This window comes from Taudactylus pleione, unplaced genomic scaffold (genome assembly GCF_031769625.1).
Source record: "Taudactylus pleione unplaced genomic scaffold, aTauple2 ptg000910l, whole genome shotgun sequence".
Lineage (NCBI taxonomy): Eukaryota > Metazoa > Chordata > Amphibia > Anura > Myobatrachidae > Taudactylus > Taudactylus pleione.
In genome coordinates, this window is record NW_028285311.1 from 780,223 (window position 1) to 807,169 (window position 26,947).

The 26,947-nt window shown below is 46.6% G+C and overlaps 3 protein-coding genes across 3 annotated transcripts in view; 2 read left to right on the forward strand and 1 right to left on the reverse strand.

Annotated features, from left to right (window-relative positions):
* The window catches only part of LOC148473814 (uncharacterized), a 336,188-nt gene that overhangs the window by 198,971 nt on the left and 110,270 nt on the right, over positions 1-26,947 (reverse strand). The gene's annotated exons all lie outside the window — the stretch shown is intronic.
* The window catches only part of LOC148473816 (uncharacterized), a 160,822-nt gene continuing 139,646 nt past the window's right edge, over positions 5,772-26,947 (forward strand). The window contains exons 1-4 of the mRNA XM_088459441.1: positions 5,772-5,869; positions 12,407-12,571; positions 14,917-15,108; positions 15,299-15,377. Coding sequence (XP_088315567.1) covers positions 12,494-12,571; positions 14,917-15,108; positions 15,299-15,377 — 349 coding nt within the window. The 5' untranslated portion in view covers positions 5,772-5,869; positions 12,407-12,493. The remainder of the gene's footprint in view (positions 5,870-12,406; positions 12,572-14,916; positions 15,109-15,298; positions 15,378-26,947) is intronic.
* On the forward strand, positions 15,487-25,790 carry LOC148473817 (uncharacterized; the record flags this gene model as incomplete). The annotated part of the gene is made up of 3 exons (XM_088459405.1): positions 15,487-15,591; positions 15,741-16,134; positions 23,311-25,790. Coding segments are annotated over 3 exons (1,314 nt in total), but the record flags the coding sequence as incomplete, so codon positions are not given.

Genomic DNA, 26,947 nt, shown 5'->3' on the forward strand with positions numbered 1-26,947 from the left:
CTGGAGAGACGCGCGATAGCGGTGTTCACTGCCGGCATCTGAGGGAGGGTGGGCGACCTGGGCGGTGGGGGATGTGCAGCTCGGTTGTATACTCACTGCGCTCCCCTGTATCCTCTTCCCTGGCTCTCACTGAAGGACACTTGCTGCTTGCGGCGGTGAGGAGCTGTCAGGTGCTTTCTACAGAAGCCCTGTGCACTTCTCCCTGACTTGGTGGCCCTGAGCTAGGACTCCAACCTTTAGTGAGGTGGCGAAGGGTCTCTTTAGTTAGTAAAACAAAATAAAAAATACCACTGGAGTCCAGCATGAAGTGACCAGCTCCCTGGCACTTTTTGCTAAAACTGAGGGGCTGGTGGGGCAGAGGGGGAGGAGCATCACACTTTTAAATTATTTAAAGTGCCAGCTCCACTATCCACGCCTCTATACCACAGTGTACTAAGTCTCCAGTGTCCTCTAGTGGAAGAAAGAGAAAAGTGAAGAGATGTATGTTGGTGTGGTTTGGTCAATGGTTTTATGTGCAAGTGTATTTTATATTGAATACAATAGAAGACCGGTAACCAGTGGAGGGACTGACAGAGCGGAGAAGCAGATGATGAATGTTTAGCGAGGACGATCAGTCTCGCAGATGCATTCATTATGGACTGTAGCGGTGAGAGCCTGTTTTTGGGAAGACCAGTAAGGAGACTACTGCAATAGTCGATGCAGGAAATAATGAGTGCATGGATTAGAGTTTTTGCAGTGTCTTGTGTAAGATCATGTCGAATTTTAGCTATGTTTTTTAGATGTATGTAACAGGATTTAGAGACAGATTGAATGTGGGGAACAAAGGACAGTTCAGAGTCAAGGATGACACCTAGGCAGCGAGTTTGTTGGGTTGATTGTTGAGTTGTCAACAGTGATGGAGATATCAGGTTAATAATTACTATTGGCCAGTGGATATATTAAGTTTGAGGTGGCGAGATGCCAGCCAATATTAAATGGCAGAGACACATTCAGTGCCGCGAACCAGCACAGATGGTGACAAATCTGGGGAGGATGGGTAGATTTGAGTGTCGTTTGCGTATAGATGACACTGAAAACCCAAAAAGGTGATTAGTTTGCCAAGAGAGTTGGTATAGATGAGAAAAGCAGAGGACCAGACTGAGCCATGTAGTCTCCAACTGATACAGGTAGTGAAGAGGAGACGGAATCAGAAAAACAAACAGTAAAAGAGCAATCAGATAGGTGGTATGAGAACCAAGAAAGGGATGTGTCCTGAAGACCTAGGGATTGTAGTGTTTGTAGGAGAAGAGTTTGCTCATCAGTGTCAAAGGCAGTAGAGAACTCTAGATGAATAAGACGTGAGTAATGGCCTTTAGCCTTGGCAGTGACCAGATCAATTACTACCTCTGTCAGGGCTGTCTCTGTGGAGTGTTGGGAATGAAAGCTGGACCGACCTGGGTCCAATAAGTTGTGGGTGTTAAGAAAGTGTGTGAGGTGGGTGTAGGCAAGTCTCTCCAGTAGCTTGGAAGGGCGAGGGAGCTGGGAGATAGGACGGTAATTTGAGAGAGAGTTAGGGTCAGAATTTTTTTTTTTTCCAAATGGGAGTAATCATTGCATGTTTGTACACTGATGGAAAGATACCAGTAGAGAGTGGAATTACAGATTTAGTTAAGGGTGGGATGAACACAGGAGACAGAACATTACTGATGTGTGAGGATATAGGATGAAGAGGAGAGGTAGTAGAGTAGGAGGGTGAGGAGAGCGTAGATACTTCATCTTAATTTGTGGGGTAAAATGAAGAAAATGTGCCGGGGGGATCAGGTAGGGAATAGAGCAGGTCACTGCCTGGGGAAGAGCATACCATTTCCTTTCTGATCTTATCAATCTTGTCCGTGAAATTGGAAGCAAGATCTTGTGCACAGATAGTAGCAGGTGGGTTGGGTGAGGGGTAAGAAGTGATTTAAATGTATAAAAAAGTTGCTTGGGGTTAGAGGCTTGGGCAGAGATGAGAGATTGGAAATGTTTGTATGGCAGTGTCCAGAGCATTACAGTAAGGGTTAAATTTACTAAAGTGAGAGTTTTTAGAAGTGAGTTTTAAAAGTGATGTTGCCCATAGCAAGCAATCAGATTCTACTTAACATTTAACTAGCACCTTCTAGAAGATAATAGAATCTGATTGGTTGCTATTGGCGACATCACTTTTAAAACTAAACTCTTCTAAAAACTCTCACTTTAGTAAATTTACCCCTAAGAGTGGTAGATAGTCTTACATGTGAGGAAGTCACTTTGAGTACGAGATTTACGCCACTGACGTTCTACTTTACGTGAAAGTTTTTGCAGGTGTCTTGTTAATTTAGAATGCCATGGCTGACGTCTAAGTATAAGTGTATGGTGATGGGTAGCTGGAGCTATTCATTCAGAGCTATTTCTAGAGTCTAGTTCAGGTGTGAATGTAGAAATTGGTGAGAATAGCTGTCACAGAGAAGTGAATAGTTGTTGAAAATTAACATCATTAAAATCTAATATGCGGGTGTGAGGAGGCTTGGCTGATTTAATTGACATTGAGGTTGACATAATGGAGGAGACTGTGCAGGTGATAAGGCTGTGATCTGAGAGAGGGAAAGGACTGTTAGTGACTTCAGAAACGGAACATAGTCTGGTGACTACAAGAACAAAGCAGTGACCCTCCTGAAGAGTAGAGGAGACCATTGGGAGAGGCAGAGAGAGGAGGTTACAGAGAGTAGATTGGAGACATGAGGAGATTGGGGACTGTCAGTAGTGATACTGAAATCTCCCATGATGATGATGGTGGAGATGTCTGAGGATAGGAAGTGAGGGAGCCAGGCAGAAATATGTTCCAGAAATTGTTAGGTGGGCGATAGACAGCAACACACAGAGAGAAAGGGGTGACAGTCCTGATAGAATGTACAAATGATGTAACTGTGAGTGATGGTACCTGTGGGAGATCTGTGTATGTGATAGATTGGGACAGTAATATTCCTACCCCACCTCCTTTACTATTACCAGGCCTGGAGGTGTGTGTGACGTGTAGGTCACCGTGTGACAGTGCTGCAGGGGAGGGAGTGTCTGATTGTGTGACAGTGCTGCAGGGGAGTGAGTGTCTGATTGTGTGCCAGTGCTGCAGGGGAGGGAGTGTCTGATTGTGTGACAGTGCTGCAGGGGAGGGAGTGTCTGATTGTGTGCCAGTGCTGCAGGGGAGGGAGTGTCTGATTGTGTGCCAGTGCTGCAGGGGAGGGAGTGTCTGATTGTGTGACAGTGCTGCAGGGGAGGGAGTGTCTGATTGTGTGACAGTGCTGCAGGGGAGGGAGTGTCTGATTGTGTGCCAGTGCTGCAGGGGAGGGAGTGTCTGATTGTGTGCCAGTGCTGCAGGGGAGGGAGTGTCTGATTGTGTGCCAGTGCTGCAGGGGAGGGAGGGTCTAATTGCGTAAGACAGAGCGTGCATTCCTTAAGGCACATTTTAGTAACTTGGAGGGTTATGTGTGTATAAAGGGGGCCACCATACCTGCTCTACCCTGTACAATAAATGACAGTCTCCTCTTACCCAGTGATGTGAGGGGCCGGTGATTCTCCATCATCACGTCCTTGTGACCCCTGTGTTTCTCTATATACATCTCCTCCTGCATGGGGACATAGACAGTGACATCCTGGCACCTTATAGTAACCTGACACACACAATGATACAGTCATCACCCAGACACATGCCCTGGTGTTACTGTATAATGTCCCATTCCCAGCAGTCACCTCTCCAGTCATCACCCAGACACATCCCCTGGTGTTACTGTATAATGTCCCCTTCCCAGCAGTCACCTCTCCAGTCATCACCCAGACACATCTCCTGGTGTTACTGTATAATGTCCCATTCCAAGCAGTCACCTCTCCAGTCATCACCCAGACACATCCCCTGGTGTTACTGTATAATGTCCCATTCCCAGCAGTCACCTCTCCAGTCATCAGCCCCCCTGGTGTTACTGTATAATGTCCCATTCCCAGCAGTCACCTCTCCAGTCATCACCCGGACACATCCCCTGGTGTTACTGTATAATGTCCCATTCCCAGCAGTCACCTCTCCAGTCATCACCCGGACACATCACCTGGTGTTACTGTATAATGTCCCATTCCCAGCAGTCACCTCTCCAGTCATCAGCCCCCCTGGTGTTACTGTATAATGTCCCATTCCCAGCAGTCACCTCTCCAGTCATCACCCAGACACATTCCCTGGTGTTACTGTATAATGTCCTATTCCCAGCAGTCACCTCTCCAGTCATCACCCGGACACATCCCCTGGTGTTACTGTACAATGTCCCATTCCCAGCAGTCACCTCTCCAGTCATCACCCAGACACATCCAGCGGTGTCACTGTATAATGTCCCATTCAGGTAATATATCCCAGGACTCACTGGTATATACTATAGGTACAGAGACCCCCAGTGCTGCTGTATGAGGAGACTGTGTGACAGTACAGGGTATATAGCCCAGGCCTCTCCTCACTAGTATATACTATAGGTACATAGACCCCCAGTGCTGCTGTATGAGGAGACTGTGTGACAGTACAGGGTATATAGCCCAGGCCTCCCCTCACTGGTATATGCTATAGGTACAGAGACCCCCAGTGCTGCTGTATGAGGAGACTGTGTGACAGTACAGGGTATATAGCCCAGGCCTCCCCTCACTGGTATATACTATAGGTACAGAGACCCCCAGTGCTGCTGTATGAGGAGGGTATATAGCCCAGGCCTCCCCTCACTGGTATATACTCTAGGTACAGAGACCACAGGCCTCTCCCACTGTATAGTAGGACACATCAGGCTGCTCCTCCTGTATAATAGGGCACAACAGGCTGCTCCCCTGTATAGGACACCACAGGCTGTTCCCTCTGTATAGTAGGACACCACAGAATGCTCCTCCTGTATAGTAGGAAACCACAGGCCACTCCCCCTGTGTAGTATGGACACCATAGGCTGCTCCCCCTTTATAGTAAGACACCGCAGACTGCTCCCCTGTATAGTAGGACATTGGAGACCACTCCCCGTTTATAGTAGGAAACCGCAGGCCGCTTCCCCTGTATAGGACCCTGCAGGCTGCTCCTACTGTATAGTAGGATACTGCAGGTCCCTCCCACTCCCCCGTATAGTATGGACACAGCAGGCTGCTCACCCTGTATAGTAGGACACCACAGGCAGCTCACCCTGTATAGTAGGACACCACAGGCAGCTCACCCTGTATAGTAGGACACCACAGGCCGCTCCACCTGTATAGTAGGACACCACAGGCTGCTCCCCCTGTATAGTAGGACACCACAGGCTGCTCCCCCTGTATAGGAGGACACCACAGGCTGCTCCCCCTGTATAGGAGGACACCACAGGCTGCTCCACCTGTATAGTAGGACACCATTACCTGCTGATGCCGGACACAGAGACGGCGCCTTCTGTGCGCTCTATGTAACCCTGTCACTGCCAGGCCTCAGCTCCCCAGCCAGCGTCACGTGTTTACCTTTAGGAGGTCTACGCTCGGCTTTAATTTTTTTTAACAATCTGATTGGCTCCTCGAAACGTCACTCACCTCATCATCAGGGCGGAGGCGATGGCTGCAGCCATAGAGACGGCGGGTGGGCGGAGCCGCTTTATTCAGCCCTGCCTCCTGGTAATCTCTCCTCCAATAATGGTGACCATACATGTCCTCAGTGCGGGGGTCGGCGGCCATTTTCTTGTATACCAGTCAGGCAGCATACAGTAATAACAGTTATTATGGGAGCGGCGGCCATTTTCCCCTGGTCTGAGCTCTGTCTCCTCTGATCTATTCCCAGCACAGGAACAGGAGAGACGGAGAGAGCAGCCATTGTATTGTTCTGTCTGACTCTGACAGCAGCCAGGTAATATCATTACTATTATTATTATTATTATGTAGGAAGAGCAGACTCTAGTGTCACCTTGCTTGTCTACATTCGGAGTACAGCTGGAGCAGACTCTTGTGCTGCATTGTTATTGTGCCGGTAGGTTACACTTTAGTGCATATAGTGTGCTATTTTTATAATACAGGTGGTGCAGACATTGTTGTTACTATAATACAGGTGGTGCAGACCCCGTTGTTATTATAATACAGGTGGTGCAGACATTGTTACTATAATACAGGTGGTGCAGACATTGTTACTATAATGCAGGTGGAGCAGACATTGTTACTATAATACAGATGGTGCAGACATTGGTGTTACTATAATACAGGTGGTGCAGACATTGGTGTTACTATAATACAGATGGTGCAGACATTGGTGTTACTATAATACAGGTGGTGCAGACATTGTTACTATAATACAGGTGGTGCAGACCCCGTTTTTATTATAATACAGGTGGTGCAGACATTGTTACTATAATGCAGGTGGAGCAGACATTGTTACTATAATACAGATGGTGCAGACATTGGTGTTACTATAATACAGATGGTGCAGACATTGGTGTTACTATAATACAAGTGGTGCAGACATTGTTGTTACTATAATACAGGTGGAGCAGTCCTTGTTGTTACTATAATACAGGTGGAGCAGTCCTTGTTGTTACTATAATACAGGTGGTGCCGACATTGGTGTTACTATAATACAGATGGTGCAGACATTGGTGTTACTATAATACAGATGGTGCAGTCCTTGTTGTTACTATAATACAGGTGGAGCAGACCCCGTTGTTACTATAATACAGGTGGAGCAGACCCCGTTGTTACTATAATACAGGTGGTGCAGACATTGTTATTACTATAATACAGGTGGAGCAGACCCCGTTTTTACTATAATACAAGTGGCGCAGACATTGTTGTTACTATAATATTGGCGGCGCAGACCCCGTTGTTACTGTAATACAGGTGGAGCAGACCCCGTTGTTACTATAATACAGGGGGTGCAGACTCCGTTGTTACTATAATACAGGTGGAGCAGACCCCGTTGTTACTATAATACAGGTGGCGCAGACATGGTTATTACTATAATACAGATGGTGCAGACCCTGTTGTTACTATAATACAGGTGGAGCAGACCCCGTTGTTACTATAATACAGGTGGAGCAGACCCGGTTGTTACTATAATACAGGTGGTGCAGACATTGTTATTACTATAATACAGGTGGAGCAGACCCCGTTGTTACTATAATACAGGTGGTGCAGACATTCTTGTTACTATAATATTGGTGGCGCAGACCCCGTTGTTACTGTAATACAGGTGGAGCAGACCCCGTTGTTACTATAATACAGGGGGTGCAGACTCCGTTGTTACTATAATACAGGTGGAGCAGACCCCGTTGTTACTATAATGCAGGTGGTGCAGACATTGTTACTATAATACAGGTGGCGCAGACCCAGTTGTTACTATAATACAGGTGGCGCAGACCCAGTTGTTACTATAATACAGGTGGTGCAGACATTGGCCCTCATTCAGAGCCGCTCGTTAGCGGCAGTACGCTCGTTCCGAGCGATGTTTGCACATCTGCGCATGCGTACGGTTTTTAGCGAGTGCCTGCTATTTTGAGTGACAGAATGAGGCGTATGTGGGTGGTAACAGGGGAAGGTGCTTGAAAACGGGGAGTGGAGATCCGAACGCAGGCGTGCTTAAAGGTCAAAACGGGCGTATTATGGGTGTGCATAATTAATACAGCAGCGTCATTGACCACGTCACTGGGTTATTTTATAGCCAGAACTGCTCGCAAATTTGTGGTAGCAAACACCAACCACAAGAATAGCGAGCAGTTCATACGCTGGTCGATGTACTCGATTAATCTAATAAATAGCGGACATGACGTATGGTGCGAGCGGACAGGGGGCGTTTTTAACAAATAAACGAGCGTATGTTTTGCACGCTCGTTCAGACTTAGAGGCGTGAACAGACTGCAATTTGCGAACGGATCATTTGAATAGCCACCCCTTGTTTTTGAACGAACGACCGCAAATAGCGAACGGCTCTGAATCAGGCCCATTGTTGTTACTATAATACAGGTGGTGCAGACATTGTTGTTACTATAATACAGGTGATGCAGACCCTATTGTTACTATAATACAGGTGGTGCAGACATTGTTGTTACTATAATACAGGTGGTGCAGACCCTATTGTTACTATAATACAGGTGGTGCAGACATTGTTGTTACTATAATACAGATAGCACAGACCTTGCTTGGTAAGAGACTGCTTTCTGGTGACTTGGTAGAATACAATTAGTCAGCAATATCTGGTAAATATACACAGTGGAGTCACATTATTATGAGCACCAGCTAATAGCCAGAGTAGCCACCGTGTGCAGCACAGACAGCAGCTAGAGGGTGCTGGTAGGTGGGCACAGGTATATGGAGCCATGCTGACTGCAGTACATCCCACAGCTGCTGGAGGGTGCATGGTGGAGTATCCATAGAGCGAACACAACAATAGTTGCTGGGTGTTTATTCTCCGATGTTTCTCGCCTGACACACCAGCGTCCATCCGTTCGATGAAGCAGAAAACGTGACCCATCAGAGAAGACAACCCTTCACCAATTAGCACAGATCCAATTCCGATACAGGTGTGAAAATTGAGGCCTTTTCCAGCGATGCACCTTCGTTAGCATAGGTGCAGTGACCATCCGTTTGCTTTGGAGCCCCATACGCAGCAGGATTTGCTGAATTGTCATTTTTGGACACACGTCTGGTGACCCCCCAGGTTCATTTTGACGGTGAGCTCTTCTACTGTAGTATGTCGGTTGTCCCTCGCACACCTTCGTAGCCGACGTTCACCTCTCACATCAATGGCACGTTGTGCTCCGCAGTTTCCAAGTCGGTTATACCCAATGGTGCCATTTGTCCAGTCACGATACACCTTCACCACAGCAGCACGCGAGTCCACAAACTGCGCTGTGTCAGAAATACTGCCACCCTTGGCCCGAAAGCCAGTAAACATCCCTTTCTGCAACTCGGATAAATCGCCCCTTTTACCCATAACAGCAACGAGTGATATGTGTGCAGGCGGTAGTATCGCACACCTTATATACCCACCAAGCTAGCGCACGCCACGTGACGTACTTCATGGGCCTCTCGCTGACGACGTCAAATGCAAGAGGTGGTCATAATAATGTGACTCGACTGTGTATAACGGTAGTGTATAGATCCCCTTCACTAGTTGTACCTGGAAGTGACGTGGAGTGAGTGCAGAAGAGTGATTCCATGCCCATAAAGGCCACCAACAGAAGGAATTGTCCCCTCGCAGGATCTCTTTGCTCGCCACGCTTCGGGCACGGGGGCTCACTTCGCTTCCCACAGGTTTGTATTCTCCATCTATGTCCACGTGGATAGTAGGGAATGGCATTGGACAGTAACTGATGATGTCGGTACATCTACGGATGGGGATCTATCCACTACCACATGGAATCCTCCTGAACGGCTCAGCTCACTGCAGCGCCCCCTGCCTCTGTGGAGCAATCAGTACACGTCCTCATTTGGGGGTGGTTGACAAAAAGGGAGAAATTACAGCCTCCTCGTAGGAAGCTGCTGCTGCTCAGGACAGGGTGCAGCCCAGAATCCCTGCAAGGAGCCAGCTCTGCTCCTCAGCACTATCTGCATACACAGTGGGGAAACATGCCCCCTCACCACTACCGTGCCTTCTCCATCACTGTGACCAGATCTGAGGGTAGGATTACCACCTCTTCATTTTACAGGTTCCTGAGACGTTGCCAAAAACAGCACTGTATATGCTATAAAGGCCGCTCATGCCCTTTTATATGACTCTTGTCCCCTTGTGTCCCTTTGTAAGCCTCAAAGCCCCTTCATATGTCTCAGAGCTCCTTATGCCATTATATGCCAGCCCAGAGCCCCCACATGCACCTTTATATGCCTCAGAGCCTCCTCACACCCTTGTTTATGCTTTAGAGCCCCCTTGGACCATTTTACATTGGTTGCCTGAAAGTGTGACTCAGTGATAGTGTGATAGTATGCAGCTGGCATCGATAAACAGGAAGAGGTGCCAGTATGGAGCTATAGTATGTTAGCCTGCCATTCTGGGTGCTCAAACAGAGCTAGAGTTTGTTTGCCATCTATTCTGGGTGCCAGAATGGAGTTTTGAGTACATTAGCAATCTGTTCCCGGTGCTGGATTAGAACTCTGATACCCTTAACCAACCGTTTTTGGGTGTTGGGGTGAGCTCTTAGTATGTTAGACAGGTGTTTGGGCTACCGCAATGGAACCCTGAGTATATTAGCTATCTGTTCTGGAAGCCAGAATGTAGCTTTGTGTACAATAGCCAGCAATTCTAGGTGCTGGTATAGGGCTACGAGAACCTTGGCCATTCCTTATAGCTGCCCCAATTGGTTCTACCAGTGCCTTAGCCATCCATTCTGGGTTCAAGACTAGGGCTGTAATTACCTGATCCCTTCATTCCAGCTGCTGGAATATGTGCTGGAGCAGTAGTTCTATCTGTTTGAGTTGTCAGAACAGATGTTAGGTTACCAATTCCATCTCTTCCAGCTCTGAGAATAGGTGTCTCAGTACCATGGATGTAAGTAGAGCATTTGGCCCCACAGCAACATTTTGAAGAGGCCCCTGCAAAACACACACCCAGAGGGAGAGCATCTGCATACAAAGGGCCACAATAACAAGTCATCCTTCACTTTTACCCCAACACTTTGGACAACATCATATCTAGGGAGGGGACTAATAACCCTCTCATCCAGGAAGGCTCAGGCCAACCATGGTTACCAAGTCACTAATAGAGGGGGGCACCTGGGAGTGTCGGTGTAACCTCCTTTACATGGATCAGGTCCGCTTCCTCAGGCAAATTGCATCAAGTATGTGTCTTGGAGGTCCAGGACTCTTGGCCATGAGGGAGAGACATTGGTGTAACCTCCAGCAATGCCGTGTGTTGGTCACTGAGCAGCCCTATGAAGCTGGGTCAGAGGAACATCTGAGAAACACTGACTTAGACTTTATGGCTCTGGGAATGATGGGACTTAGAAGCTCATTCAGACCCGGATGCTAAGCTGTGCTCTCTCGCAGCCATCGGGGCGGATATGCAAATTTCGCGATCGCACAGCCAGGCTAAATTATGTCCTCTATGTCTTAGAGAGCGACGGCAGAGTGAACACTCGCAGGTGTAAGGACACGCACTTTTCTTTCTTAGCACACGTCATCTCCAGGAAGTGTGTGATTAATCTATAACATCAAGAGCCATCAGAGCTGCTCGCAGACCTTAAGGTAGACCCTACCCGCCGCAAGCACTGCGATCACTGCAGGCTGAAATAAAACTAGGTGAAGTGTACAATGACGCTGACACGCTAATTATGCACGCCCAATGAACGCTGTTTTGACGCTCGGACACGCCTGCGTTCGGACATCCACTCCCCCTTTTTCCGGAATCGGTATTATTTACCGCCGGACCCCTGCCCGGTGGTTGGAATCCCGACACCAGGAGGCCGGCAGAGGAGGAAATCCCGATCGTCGAAGGTAAGTATAGACTAACCTATTTCTAACCCTAACCTTTCCCCCCTGTACCTAACCATAATCCCCCCTCTAAGTGCCTAAACCTAACCCCCCTTCCCCGCCGCCTTTACCTAAGTCCCCCCGGGGGTGCCTAAAACTAACCCTCCCTCCCCCTAGCCTAACCCTAAGTCCCCCTCGGGAGCCCTAAACCTAACCCCCCCCCCCCGTGCGAGCGCGGCTGTATGCAGAGGCGCCCGACATCACTTTGATCGGGTTGCCGGGCGTCAGTCTCCCGGCGTCGGTGAAATGACAGGTGTCTAGATGTAGATGCCGGTCGTTTAACCCTCGCCGTGATATGACAGTCGGGAAGCCGCCGGCTTCTTGCCTTCATACCCTTTTTCCCAGATCATCCCATGTTACCACCCACAAACGGCACTCTCTGTCACTCAAAGGAGCGGCCTGTCTGTGTTCTTCGAGCGAGCACTTCCCCATCGCACAGACTAGTTTGCGCATGTGTATTTTGCCACACATGCATGTGCTCATGGGCGACAATCGCCCATAGCGAGTGAACGCGGCTTAGCGTCTGGGTCTGAATCGGCCCCTTAGTGGTCACTCATGTATTTTTATGGGCAACGTGATAGCATAGTGGACAGCATTAGTAATTCACAGCACAAGGGGTCATGAATTAAATTACTGAACAAGGCTCTGTCTGTGTGGATTTTGTATGTTCTCTTTGAGTTTGCATTGGTTTCGTCCAGGTGCTCTGGTTTCCTACCACTCTCCATAGCCACACTGGTAGGTTAGCTCGCTTCTTTCAAAACTACCTCTAGAACGTGTGTGTAAGGGCTGTCTATGTGGTAGGAAATGTAGATTGTAAGCTTCCCTGGGCAGGGACAGATGTGACTAAATATTCCCTATAAAGCACTGTGTAATATGTGCACACTACATAAATAACTGGTAATAAATAGCTTCTAATAATTATATTCATTCCTAGATTTCTGTGCAGTGAGGCGTCAGATCCTTGTTACTAGAAGTCACGTGAGGGTGAGACGTGTCCTGTATAAATCACTGATCACTAAGGATGGACAAGGACAGGAGTCACATGACTAAGAGGATACTAAATCTCACCCTGGAGATTATCTACCTGCTGACTGGGGAGGTGAGAGGATCTGGCAATGTCACAGTGACATCACTTATATCTATAGTAATAATACAGGGACATGACTGGGGAGGTGAGGGGATCTGGGAGTGTCACCGTGACATCACTTATATCTATAGTAATATTACAGGGACATGACTGGGGAGGTGAGAGGATCTGGGAGTGTCACAGTGACATCACTTATATCTATAGTAATAATACAGGGACATGACTGGGGTGGTGAGGGGATCTGGGAGTGTCACAGTGACATCACTTATATCTATAGTAATAATACAGGGACATGACTGGGGAGGTGAGGGGATCTGGGAGTGTCACCGTGACATCACTTATATCTATAGTAATATTACAGGGACATGACTGGGGAGGTGAGAGGATCTGGGAGTGTCACAGTGACATCACTTATATCTATAGTAATAATACAGGGACATGACTGGGGTGGTGAGGGGATCTGGGAGTGTCACAGTGACATCACTTATATCTATAGTAATAATACAGGGACATGACTGGGGAGGTGAGAGGGTCTGGGAGTCACACTGACATCACTTATATCTGTAGTAATACAGGGACATGACTGGGGAGGTGAGAGGGTCTGGGAGTGTGACAGTGACATCACTTATATCTATAGTAATAATACAGGGACATGACTGGGGAGGTGAGAGGGTCTGGGAGTGTCACACTGACATCACTTATATCTATAGTAATAATACAGGGACATGACTGGGGAGGTGAGGAGGTCTGGGGGTGTCACACTGACATCACTTATATCTATAGTAATAATACAGGGACATGACTGGGGAGGTGAGGGGATCTGGGATTGTCACAGTGATATCACTTATATCTATAGTAATAATACAGGGACATGACTGGGGAGGTGAGAGGATCTGGGAGTGTCACAGTGACATCACTTTTATCTATAGTAATAATACAGGAACGTGACTGGGGAGGTGAGGGGATCTGGGAGTGTCACACTGACATCACTTTTATCTATAGAAATAAAACAGGGACATGACTGGGGAGGTGAGGGGATCTGGGAGTGTCACACTGACATCACTTTTATCTATAGAAATAAAACAGGGACATGACTGGGGAGGAGAGGGGATCTGGGAGTGTCACAGTGACATCACTTATATGTATAGTAATAATACAGGGACATGACTGGGGAGGTGAGGGGATCTGGGGGTGTCACAGTGACATCACTTATATCTATAGTAATCATACAGAGACATGACTGGGGAGGTGAGGGGATCTGGGGGTGTCACAGTGACATCACTTATATCTATAGTAATAATACAGGGACATGGCTGGGGAGGTGAGAGGGTCTGGGAGTGTGACAGTGACATCACTTATATCTATAGTAATAATACAGGGACATGGCTGGGGAGGTGAGAGGGTCTGGGAGTGTCACACTGACATCACTTATATCTATAGTAATAATACAGGGACATGACTGGGGAGGTGAGGAGGTCTGGGGGTGTCACACTGACATCACTTATATCTATAGTAATAATACAGCGACATGACTGGGGAGGTGAGAGGATCTGGGAGTGTCACAGTGACATCACTTATATCTATAGTAATAATACAGGGACATGACTGGGGAGGTGAGGGGATCTGGGAGTGTCACACTGACATCACTTCTATCTATAGTAATAATACAGGGACATGACTGGGGAGGTGAGGGGATCTGGGAGTGTCACACTGACATCACTTCTATCTATAGTAATAATACAGGGACATGACTGGGGAGGTGAGAGGATCTGGCAGTGTCACACTGACATCACTTTTATCTATAGAAATAAATCAGGGACATGACTGGGGAGGTGAGGGGATCTGGGAGTGTCACAGTGACATCACTTATATGTATAGTAATAATACAGGGACATGACTGGGGAGGTGAGGGGATCTGGGAGTGTCACACTGACATCACTTATATCTATAGTAATAATACAGGGACATGACTGGGGAGGTGGGGGGATCTGGTAGTGTCACCGTGACATCACTTATATCTATAGTAATAATACAAGGACATCACTGGGGAGGTGAGAGGATCTGGGAGTGTCACAGTGACATCACTTATATCTTAAGTAATAACCGAGCAGATGGGAGCCGGTCTCGGAAATAGTATAAGTCCCACAGTTCTCACTGGAATTGAGATTTAGTACATGTTCTTTTCTTTTTGTCACTGACACAAATATGTCAGAGCTGCAAGAGATTCTATATACTCTACTTTTTTCTATATAAAGGAGATTGTTACAGTACTTGTTACAAAGTTATCACCTGAATAAACAGCCCCATTTAGGTGAAGTTTAATTTACCTTTTCATTGATATCTTCCCCAATACTCAGGATTACATAGTAGTGAAGAAGACAACTGGTGAGTGTGAGACATCCAGCAGCCATCTCCGTGTGTCAGGAGGACTGAGCAGTACCCAGAGCCCCATCACGGTGCCTCCACCTCACTCACTGATACATGAGAGACACAACGACCAGAAGATTCTGGACCTTACCAACAAGATCATTCAGCTGTTGACTGGAGAGGTGACTGCTGGGAATAGGACATTATACAATAACACCAGGGGATGTGTCTGGGTGATGACTGGAGAGGTGACTGCTGGGAATGGGACATTATACAGTAACACCAGGGGATGTGTCTGGGTGATGACTGTATCATTGTGTGTGTCAGGTTCCCATAAGATGTTAGGATGTCACTGTCTATGTCTCCATGCAGGTCGGGGAGTATATAGAGGAACACAGAGGTCTGTACAAGGACGTGATGATGGAAAATCACCGGCCCCTCACATCACTGGGTATGAGGAGACTGGCTTTTATTGTACAGGGGACAGCAGGTATGGGGGCCCCTATAATCACATCATCTGATAATCACATATATACAATGTACTCGGTCACTGTGTGTCTCCTACAGATGGACCCAGTAACAGAAATATCCCAGGGAGATGCCCCCGTCCTCTTTATTCACAGAATTGTACAGAGGAGAATCAAAGGATCCCACAGGAGCATCAGGTAGATGGGATTTAGGGTTTCACCGATGTAGCAAAGTGACTTTATATGATCTGTGGAGAAGCTGTATGTGTCTTATCAACCAGAATTCTTATACTTAATGTGATCTAATGAAACTTGACATTATATTTTATTTCTTTGTGGGTGCATAGGGTGGAAGTCTGGCTGATATAAAGGCAGAAGATGTAGATGGAGAAGAAGAGACGTATGTGACTGATAATAAGGCAGAAGATACAAAGGGAGAAGAGACGTATGTGACTGAAATGAAGGCTGAACATATAGAGAGAGAAGAAGAGACGTATGTGACTGATAATAAGGCAGAAGATATAGAGGGAGAAGAGACGTATGTGACTGAAATGAAGGCTGAAGATATAGAGAGAGCAGAAGAGACGTATGTGACTGATATGAAGGCAGAAGATACAGAGGGAGAAGAAGAGATGCATGTGACTGATATGAAGGCAGAAGATATAGAGGGAGAAGAAGAGACGTATGTGATGAGGCATCAGCAGTGTAAGGAGGAGGAAATTCCTACAGATATTAGTACAGGTGAGTAATAAACACTTACATTACAGAAAAGAGTCACAAATTCTCCTTGCTCAATCACTACAAAAATCTATTTTCTTCCACCCTCCTCTGTCACTACAAACTAATGAGGACAATGTGTCTGCCCTGTGGCCTGTGTCAGGAGCAATCAGCCCATATTATACTCCTGCTTTCCCCCCTCATATCATGTCACTGTGTGTTACCAGCCCAGAGATCTGACCAGTCTCCTCCCCACACTCTCTGGTGTATCTTATACATGAGGAGCCATCAGCCACTATTATAGTCCTGCTCTCCCCCTCATATCATGTCACTGTGTGTTACCAGCCCAGAGATTTGACCAGTCTCCTCCTCACACTCTCTGGTGTATCTCCTACATCAGGAGCCATTAGCTCCTATTATTCTCCTGCTCTCCCCCTCACATCATGTCTGTGTGTTACCAGCCCAGAAATCTGACCAGTCTCCTCCACACACTCTCTGTGTATCTCATACATCAAGAGCCATTAGCCCCTATTATACTCCTGCTCTCCCCCTCACATCATGTCACTGTGTGTTACCAGCTCAGCGACCTGACCAGTCTCCTCCCCACACTCTCTGGTGTATATCATACATCAGGAGCCATCAGTCCCTGTTATACTCCTGCTCTCCCCCTCACATCATGTCACTGTGTGTTACCAGCTCAGCGACCTGACCAATCTCCTCCCCACACTCTCTGGTGTATCTCATACATCAGGAGCCATCAGCCCCTATTATACTCCTGCTCTCCCCCTCACATCATGTCACTGTGTGTTACCAGCTCAGAGACCTGACCAGTCTCCTCCCCACACTCTCTGGTTTGTCTCATACATCAGGAGCCATCTGCTCCTGCTCTCCAGCATTTAAACATTTTATAAGTCAACCTTGGTAGTACAATATTAGGGTGTGAGGGTTTCTTAAATCTATGTGTCTGGAATGCTTGGACTCTTTCTTTCTCTACTAGGGGATACAGGTAGAATGATGGGTGTGAAGACACCGAGTTTAGGTGTGCATTATTCTCTCCTACTGGCCCTCATCGCCTTGAGAAAGGCAACGGTACATAGCTCCCGCACGGTACCCCGGGTCTTTTATGGGTTCAGGGATCACACAGTAAGCACGCAATAGCAAGGTACAAGAGCACCTTTATTTCATACACTCTAATTATACATGTAAACCGTAACCACACTATGTACAGTATATACAGGTAGCACTAACATCAACCACATTTAAAGACTATGACTATTATAAAATTCACACAAAGGAACCCTTCCCACCTAGACAGTCAATAATCCCCTGGGGGACTATGTGAGCACGGACCGCTGCACAGCTGTGAGACTCCGGTGGGCACGGTGCTGCTGCGAGAGGTACTGCTGAATGACTTGCTGGTCCTGGACGCTTGGCCCGAAGGGATTCCGCTACTGGCGAGAGTAGGGCACGCTGCAAAAGTCACCCAGCTCCTGCTGGCACACTAACCGCGCACCTGAGACAGCTCCGGATAGAGCAATAAGTTTTGGCTGCGTATCTGTCCCAGGTCTCCCTTTGATGAAGTCCGTTGCTGGAAGTCGGTAGGGTCTGCAATCCTGGCTGGGTCTGGAGGTGCCTCAGCCACTCAACATCAGTCCTGCCTCCCCGGTCAGGACCCAAGAACAAAGAACCCAGAAGCCCAGCTTTAGACCCTTTTTATCCACACAGCCCTGTGCAGATGTAAATGTCCCTGAGCTGCTTGGACCCCCTGCTGGGCTGGTGCCTGTGTGTATAGTTTATGGCCAGCCCGCATTCCTGAGGTAGGGGCTGGGCTAGGAGTGAATAACAGGTAGGAGAGAGTTCTCTGGGTCACTGGGTGCAATATAAGAACCAAGGTAATTGCCCACACATTGCAGATTGCTCAAAGGCGCCTACAGTTGTCCCTGTAACTATTCCGTGTGATCCCCGTGCAGGCAAAAAGGGGGATCATCACATAGGGGATCCTCACATACCTCCCCCTTCTTAAATCCGGTCCGAGGGGCTGGCTCCTGGATCGGGGCCAGTCAAGACGACCGGACACAGGGCCTGATTCAGAGCCGCACTCTCTTTAAGAGCGCTCGCTCTGAATCAGGGCGTTTTTTTTTTTGTTTGTTTCGTGCGCTTGCTAAGCTGTGGGTGACCACCCACAGCTTTTGCGAGCGGCCAGATGATGGTCGCAACAGTCTCCCGTTTCGCCCAGCAGTTTTCTGAAGCCAGCTCAGTGGGTTATGGTCAGTCAGCACTGTGATTTCTTTCCCATACAGATATGTCTGGAGATTCTTTAAGGCCCACACAATCGCTAAACACTCCTCGACGGTGGCATAGGCCTTCTGTCGCTCCACCAGTTTCCGGGAAAGGTACACGCTGGGCTGGTCACCGCCATCCTCCCCCACTTGGCTTAGGATGGCACCCAGTCCATGGTCAGAGGCATTGGTCTGAACCAAGAAACGCTTGCCAAAGTCAGGGGTGACTAGCACTGGGGAGTTTGACAAAGCAGCCTTTAGCCGAGTAAAGGCCTGCTCACAGTCTGGAGTCCACACTATCTGCCTGGCATGTCTCTTCTTTGTCAGATCTGCCAGGGGTTGGGCGATGTTACTGTATTGGGGCACAAATTTCCAGTAGTAACCGTCGGTTCCCAGGAAGGTTTTGGGAAGCCCGCCGCGGCCAATTTAGAATGGCCTCTACCTTGGCGGGCTCTGGCCGCAGCTGCTCCCCCCCCCACTCGGTGTCCCAGGTATTGGACCTCTGCCATTCCCATTTGGCACTTGTCAGGGCGGATGGTGAACCCTGCTCGCTGAATGCTGCTTAGCACTTCCTTGACGTAGGCTAGAAGCTCCTCCCAGCTATTACTAAATATAGATATGTCATCCAGGTAGGCGTGGGCGAACTCCTGACATCCTTCCAGCATGTGATCTACAGTGCGCAGGAAGGTGGCCGGGGCATTCTTCATCCCAAATGGCAGCTTCGTAAATTCAAAAAGTCCACAGGGGGTTGTGAACACAGAGCACTCCTGTGCACCCTTGGTTAGGGGTATTTGCCAATACCCCTTGTTAAATCCAAGGTGGACACATAGCGGGCCCCAGCCAACCTGTCCAATAGCTCATCAGTTCGGGGCATGGGGTACGCATCGGTCACAGTTACCTCTTTTGGCTTCCGGTAGTCCATACAGAACCGGGTGGTGCCGTCCTACTTGGGGACCAGTACCACCCCTGCCATCCAGGGACTACGGGAAGGGGCTAACAACCCGAGTCGCAGCATTTCATCTATCTCGGCCTTAACCTGTCTCAACACTACTGGGGTCATCCTGTATGAGCAACCAAATATATCAGCCTGGCGCTAATAGAGCTAAAATTGAATAATGTAATACAACTGTAAACACCTATGGGTCTGTGTAAACCCAATTAAAGATCACCTGATGATCACAAACGTAAACTACAATGATGGTGTTGCGCTAATTAATATTATATTAATTATAAGCAAATACTTAGCATGGTAGAAAATAAATTCAAGGCACCAAATAAATGTATCTGACATAAATGTTATATATATATGGTAAACATGTCAAAAAAATAATGAATATAACATATAAAATACAACCTATATAATGAAGAAGTCTGTACAGACTAATCTACATACATTACAAAAGAACCTATTGATTCCTAATAAAAAACCTGCAATGGCAGATTCACTGAAACAGGAAAGATCATATAAATTGTGATCAATCTAAACAACCGACAGTTCTCACCGGACCATATTCCACATATGAGAGTCCTTAAAACCTCCTTTATTCTGACCTCCGGGTCTTATCGTGGGATAGTGCTTAATTAATCTCCAGATGTGTAGTATGAGAAGGAGTTGAAACAGAGTCTCCGCGCTAATGGAGCGCACTTTCAATCCAACCTGTATTGTCCAACAGGTATAGCAATTGGTGGTGTCTCTCAACCAACAGGCTGATGGATAAGGTTATCGTCAAACGGGGAAATCCTAACGCTATAATGAAGTCAGCATGTGACCACCTATTACCTTTCTCCATCTTTACTACTATACATCCCCTTATGTGCTGCCTATAGCCCTCACCCACAGTATATGCTGCACATTACTACTATACACCCCTTATGTGCTGTCTATACCCCTCACCCACAGTATATGCTGCACATTACTACTATACACCCCCTTATGTGCTGTATATACCCCTCACCCACAGTATATGCTGCACATTACTACTATACACCCCCTTATGTGCTGCCTATACCCCTCACCCACAGTATATGCTGCACAGTACTACTATACACCCCCTTATGTGCTGTCTATACCTCTCACCCACAGTATATGCTGCACATTACTACTATACACCCCCTTATGTGCTGTCTATACCCCTCACCTACAGTATATGCTGCACATTACTACTATACACCCCCTTATGTGCTGTCTATATCCCTCACCCACAGTATATGCTGCACATTACTACTATATACCCCCTTATGTGCTGTCTATACCCCTCACCCACAGTATATGCTGCACATTAATACTATACATCCCCTTATGTGCTGTCTATACCCCTCAACTACAGTATATGCTGCACATTACTACTATACACCCCCTTATGTGTTATCTATACCCCTCACCCACAGTATATGCTGCACATTACTACTATACACCCCCTTATGTGCTGTCTATACCCCTCACCCACAGTATATGCTGTACATTACTACTATACACCCCCTTATGTGCTGTCTATACCCCTCACCCACAGTATATGCTGCACATTACTACTATACATCCCCTTATGTGCTGTCTATACCCCTCACCTACAGTATATGCTGCACATTACTACTATACACCCCCTTATGTGCTGTCTATACCCCTCACCCACAGTATATGCTGCACATTACTACTATACACCCCCTTATGTGCTGTCTATACCCCTCACCTACAGTATGTGCTGTCTATACCCTCACCCACAGTATATGCTGCACATTACTGCTGTACACCCCCTTATGTGCTGTCTATACCCCTCACCCACAGTGTATGCTGCACATTAATACTATACAACCCCTTATGTGCTGTTTGTACCCTTTACCCACAGTATATGCTGCACATTACTACTATACACCCCTTATGTGCCGCCTATTCCCCTCACCCAGTGTATGCTGCACATTACTACTATACACCCCCTTATGTGCTGCCTATACCCCTCACCCACAGTATATGCTGCACATTACTACTATTCACCCCCTTATGTGCTGTCTATACGCCTCACCCACAGTATATGCTGCACATTACTACTATACACCCCTTATGTGCTACCTATACCCCTCACCCACAGTATATGCTGCACATTACTACTATACATCCCCTTATGTGCTGTCTATACCCCTCACCCATAGTGTATGCTGCACATTACTACTATACACCCCCTTATGTGCTGTCTATACCCCTCCCCACAGTATATGCTGCACATTACTACTATACACCCCCTTATGTGCTGTCTATATCCTTCACCTACAGTATATGCTGCACATTAATACTATACATCCCCTTATGTGCTGTCTATACCCCTCACCTACAGTATATGCTGCACATTACTACTATATACCCCCTTATGTGCTGTCTATACCCCTCACCCACAGTATATGCTGCACATTACTACTATACACCTCCTTATGTGCTGTCTATACCCCTCACCCACAGTATATGCTGCACGTTTATCTACTATACACCCCCTTATGTGCTGTCTATACCCCTCACCCACAGTATATGCTGCACGTTACTACTATACACCCCTTATGTGCCGCCTATTCCCCTCACCCACAGTGTATGCTGCACATTACTACTATACACCCCCTTATGTGCTGTCTATACCCCTCCCCACAGTATATGCTGCACATTACTACTATACACCCCCTTATGTGCTGTCTATATCCTTCACCTACAGTATATGCTGCACATTAATACTATACATCCCCTTATGTGCTGTCTATACCCCTCACCTACAGTATATGCTGCAATTACTACTATACACCCCCTTATGAGCTGTCTATACCCCTCACCTACAGTATATGCTGCACATTACTACTATACACCCCCTTATGTGCTGTCTATACCCCTCACCTACAGTATATGCTGCACATTACTACTATACACCCCTTATGTGCTGTCTATACCCCTCACCTACAGTATATGCTGCACATTACTACTATACACCCCCTTATGTGCTGTCTATACCCCTCACAGTATATGCTGCACATTACTACTATACACCCCCTTATGTGCTGTCTATACCCCTCACCTACAGTATATGCTGCACATTACTACTATACACCCCCTTATGTGCTGTCTATAACCCCTCACCCACAGTATATGCTGCACATTACTACTATACACCCCTTATGTGCCGCCTATTCCCCTCACCCACAGTGTATGCTGCACATTACTACTATACACCCCCTTATGTGCTGTCTATTCCTCTCACCCACAGTATATGTTGCACATTACTACTATACACCCCCTTATGTGCTGTCTATAACCCTCGCCTACAGTGTATGCTGCACATTACTACTATACACCCCCTTATGTGCTGTCTATACCTCTCACCCACAGTATATGCTGCACATTACTACTATACACCTCCTTATGTGCTGTCTATACCCCTCACCCACAGTATATGCTGCACATTACTACTGTACACCCCCTTATGTGCTGTCTATACCCCTCACCCACAGTATATGCTGCACATTACTACTATACATCCCCTTATGTGCTGTCTATACCTCTCACCCACAGTATATGCTGCACATTACTACTATACACCCCCTTATGTGCTGTGTGTACCCCTCACCCACAGTGTATGCTGCACATTACTACTATACACCCCCTTATGTGCTGTTTGTACCCTTTACCCACAGCATATGCTGCACATTACTACTATACACCCCCTTATGTGCTGCCTATACCCCTCACCCAAAGTATATGCTGCACATATGCAGAGTCCATGAAATAGCCAATGCTAACTGACGAGGGCTCTTTATATTTTAAGACAAGAGTCATCTTTGTTATTTTGTAAATGTATCATAATTACTTGGAATCTGGAAAAAGAAACAAAACCACTAAAGAACTTAGTAATTGTAGGAATTGTATCCATACATTTTATTTTATTCCCAACAGATGGAGGCACAATCAAGAATACCTCGGAGGGAGATATCATTTTGTGTCCACATCTTATAATAGAAGATCACATCAGACAGGGTTCTCCAGGAGACCTCCCTATTACTCTAAATTTGCTTCCAGTAAGTCACAGCGCAGATATATCATCTGGTCCCTCTAATCATGGAGAATGTTCCCCTGATACCTCCAATATTGCTACTCACAGAACAGCTCACAGCGGTAATAAAGACTTTCTCTGTCCTGAGTGTGGAAAATGTTTCACAAGGAAAACAACTATTGTTATACATCAGAGAACGCATACAGGGGAGAAACCATTTCCATGCTCTGAGTGTGGGAAATGTTTTACAGCAAAATCATATCTTATTACACATCAGAGAAGTCACACAGGGGAAAAGCCATTTCCATGCTCTGAGTGTGGGAAATGTTTCAAACACAAATTACATCTTGATAGACATAAAAGATGGCACACAGGGGAGAAGCCATTTCTATGCTCTGAGTGTGGGAAATGTTTTAAAGAGACATCAGATCTTATTACACATCAGAGATATCATACAGGTGAGAAACCATTTCCATGCTCTGAGTGTGGAAAATGTTTCACAGAGAAATCAAATCTTTTGAAACATCTAAGATGTCACACTGGTGAGAAACCATTTACATGCTCTGAGTGTGGGAAATGTTTTACTGCAAACTCAAGTCTTCTTAGACATCAGAGATGTCACACAAGTGAGAAAGCAATTTCATGCCCTGAGCGTGGGAAATGTTTTACACAGAAATCACATCTTGTTACACATCAAATAATTCATAAAAAAACATGAGCTGATAGACATAAAACATAATATTTTAAATAATTCAAACACTTCAAATGTTTTTGCTAATCTATTGTGTTTTGAGTACCAGTAGTAGCATATTGGACAATACACAGCGCCATCAGTAGACAAAATATTGATACATTTTGCACACAACAATCAACCTGTAATAAAGGTAAGTATATATTACACAGTCATGGACAACAGAACGAAATAGACAAAGGAAAGAACAGGGAGGAAAAGATGTTATCAGGACTGCGACTATTTCAGTACATAAAGATAGACTACTTTTGCCAAAGTTCCATTGTGGTCGTTGGAGGAGCTATCCTGCTTGCTGGCATGCTTCTCATTCAGGGGATAGAGTGTTAGGGTGATCATCTATTCCCCAGGTGTCAGGTTGTGGGATTCCTAGATTGCTCATTATTTCAAACCTGATTCCATTTGGGTCACATGTTCTGAAACTTCCTATGGATCACAGACCTCTAGTATAAAGCCTGTTACTGTGTCTCAGTGTCTGTGCAACGTTGCTTTCAGGTCTTTTCTTGGATTCCTGCCAGATCCCCGTTGTGCCTGTGGATTGCTGTGGACTTTGTTACATTCCAGATGAACTTCTGATGCCAGTTACCCGCTGCACTACAGAGCCCAGCATTCCTATTGTCTAAGTATTGCTTTTTGCTCCATCATTGTGCATTCATCATTTTGCTGCACTTTACCTGTTGTTTTTCTGTTCCTGTGGATATTGAACTCATCCTTGTTACAGTTGTCAACTGTACCGTTAGTGTCATCTCTGCATCACAGGGCTCAACCCTGCTCCGAACCCTAGCCACACTACAGGGCCCAACCCTGCTACAATCTTCTCCGCATCACGGGGCTCAACCCCGCTACAATGTTCTCCACATCCCGGGGCTCAACCCCGCTACAATCTTCTCTGCATCACGGGGCTCAACCCCGCTGCAATCTTCTCTGCATCATGGTGCTCAACCCCGCTCCGAACCCTAGCCACACTACAGGGCCCAACCCTGCTACAATCTTCTACGCATCACGGGGCTCAACCCCGCTACAATCTTCTCTGCATCACGGGGCTCAACCCCGCTACAATCTTCTCTGCATCATGGTGCTCAACCCCGCTCTGAACCCTAGCCACACTACAGGGCCCAACCCTGCTACAATCTTCTACGCATCACGGGCTCAACCCCGTTACAATCTTCTCTGCATCACGGGGCTCAACCCCGCTACAATCTTCTCCGCATCACGGGGCTCAACCCTGCTCCGAACCTTAGCAACACCACAGGGCTCCGCATCATGGCGCTCATCCCCACTCCGTACTCTAGCCATGTTATAGGATTTAACCCTGCTCTGTCTTCATTATACCACAAGGCTCAAGTTTGCTTCATCTCTCACTCACTGCAGGTCTCGGCCCTGTCCCGGAACTATATTATTCTGCAGGGCTCGCTCTGCTCCGGATTTCCATTACTACAGGGTTCTACCCTGGCCAAGGTTCTCAATGCCATCCTGAGGTATTAACCTCATACTGGACTCTGGGTTCCCTACCACGTTAGTTCTTATATGTTAAAGACTGTGTATATATTTGGGGATTCTCTCCTATACTTATTATTGCATATATGAATCTCTGCGCTGTTTGAGACTTTATAATAGACCTTGCTGATTATAATTCTTTGGTGAATAAATTCTATTTTACTTTTATCCTGTGCTACTGAGTTTCATGGAAAGGTCATTCCTAAGACCACCCCAGTTTTTTGTGCCTAGTAGGCCTGCCTCCCTCCAGGAGTCTCAAGTGTCGGCAGCCGTGACAGATGTCCTTTGTGTTTCTAACCGAAAGCAAGTAGTCCTCAGTCTCCTTGTACTATAGACAAGAGAACCATGTGGTGACATATTCCCAATGTTAGCCCATCGTGGAGAACATCACATCTTCTATCTGATGTTATACGTATGTGATGTAATGAGTTACTGTAATTGTCATTACATGTGTGTGATGGGGATAAGTGAAGCATAGATTATAGTAGCACACTGCCTATTATATACTCACACACACACACAGTGCTATGTATGTCCTCTCATCACTCTGCATTTCATTCCACTGACCAATTGGGTCAGATGTAGTCATGTGTCTTATCAGCCAGACTATATCTTACCATTCAGTCTTAGGGGGCAGCTAGCTGAGGGGGCAACTAACTGTGGTAATACACAAAGTCTGCAATAACTAAGTGGGTTTTCTAAACAGTGTAACAAACATTGATCACCATCTGTGATCAGGCAATTTCTTAATCAACCTTGAGATTTGTTTATGTCCTGTCCTACAAATTTCAACTTTTAATACAAAATCAACCTGTATTAAAAATAGCTTTTCCCTATATCACTCCATGGTATCTTCTCTAAGGCTATTACATCTGTCACTCTCCCTGTATGTCACCCCTCTATACACATTGCCTCCTCATTACTCTACTCCCCTCTTATATACACACATGAGCTTTTTCCTATATCACTCCATGGTATCTTCTCTAAGGCTATTACATCCGTCACTCTCCCTGTATGTCACCCCTCTGTACACATTGCCTCCTCATTACTCTACTCCACTCTTATATACACACATGAGCTTTTTCCTATATCACTCCATGGTATCTTCTCTAAGGCTATTACATCCATCACTCTCCCTGTATGTCACCCCTCTGTACACATTGCCACCTCATTACTCTACTCCCCTCTTATATACACACATGAGCTTTTTCCTATATCACTCCATGGTATCTTCTCTAAGGCTATTACATCTGTCACTCTCCCTGTATGTCACCCCTCTGTACACATTGCCTCCT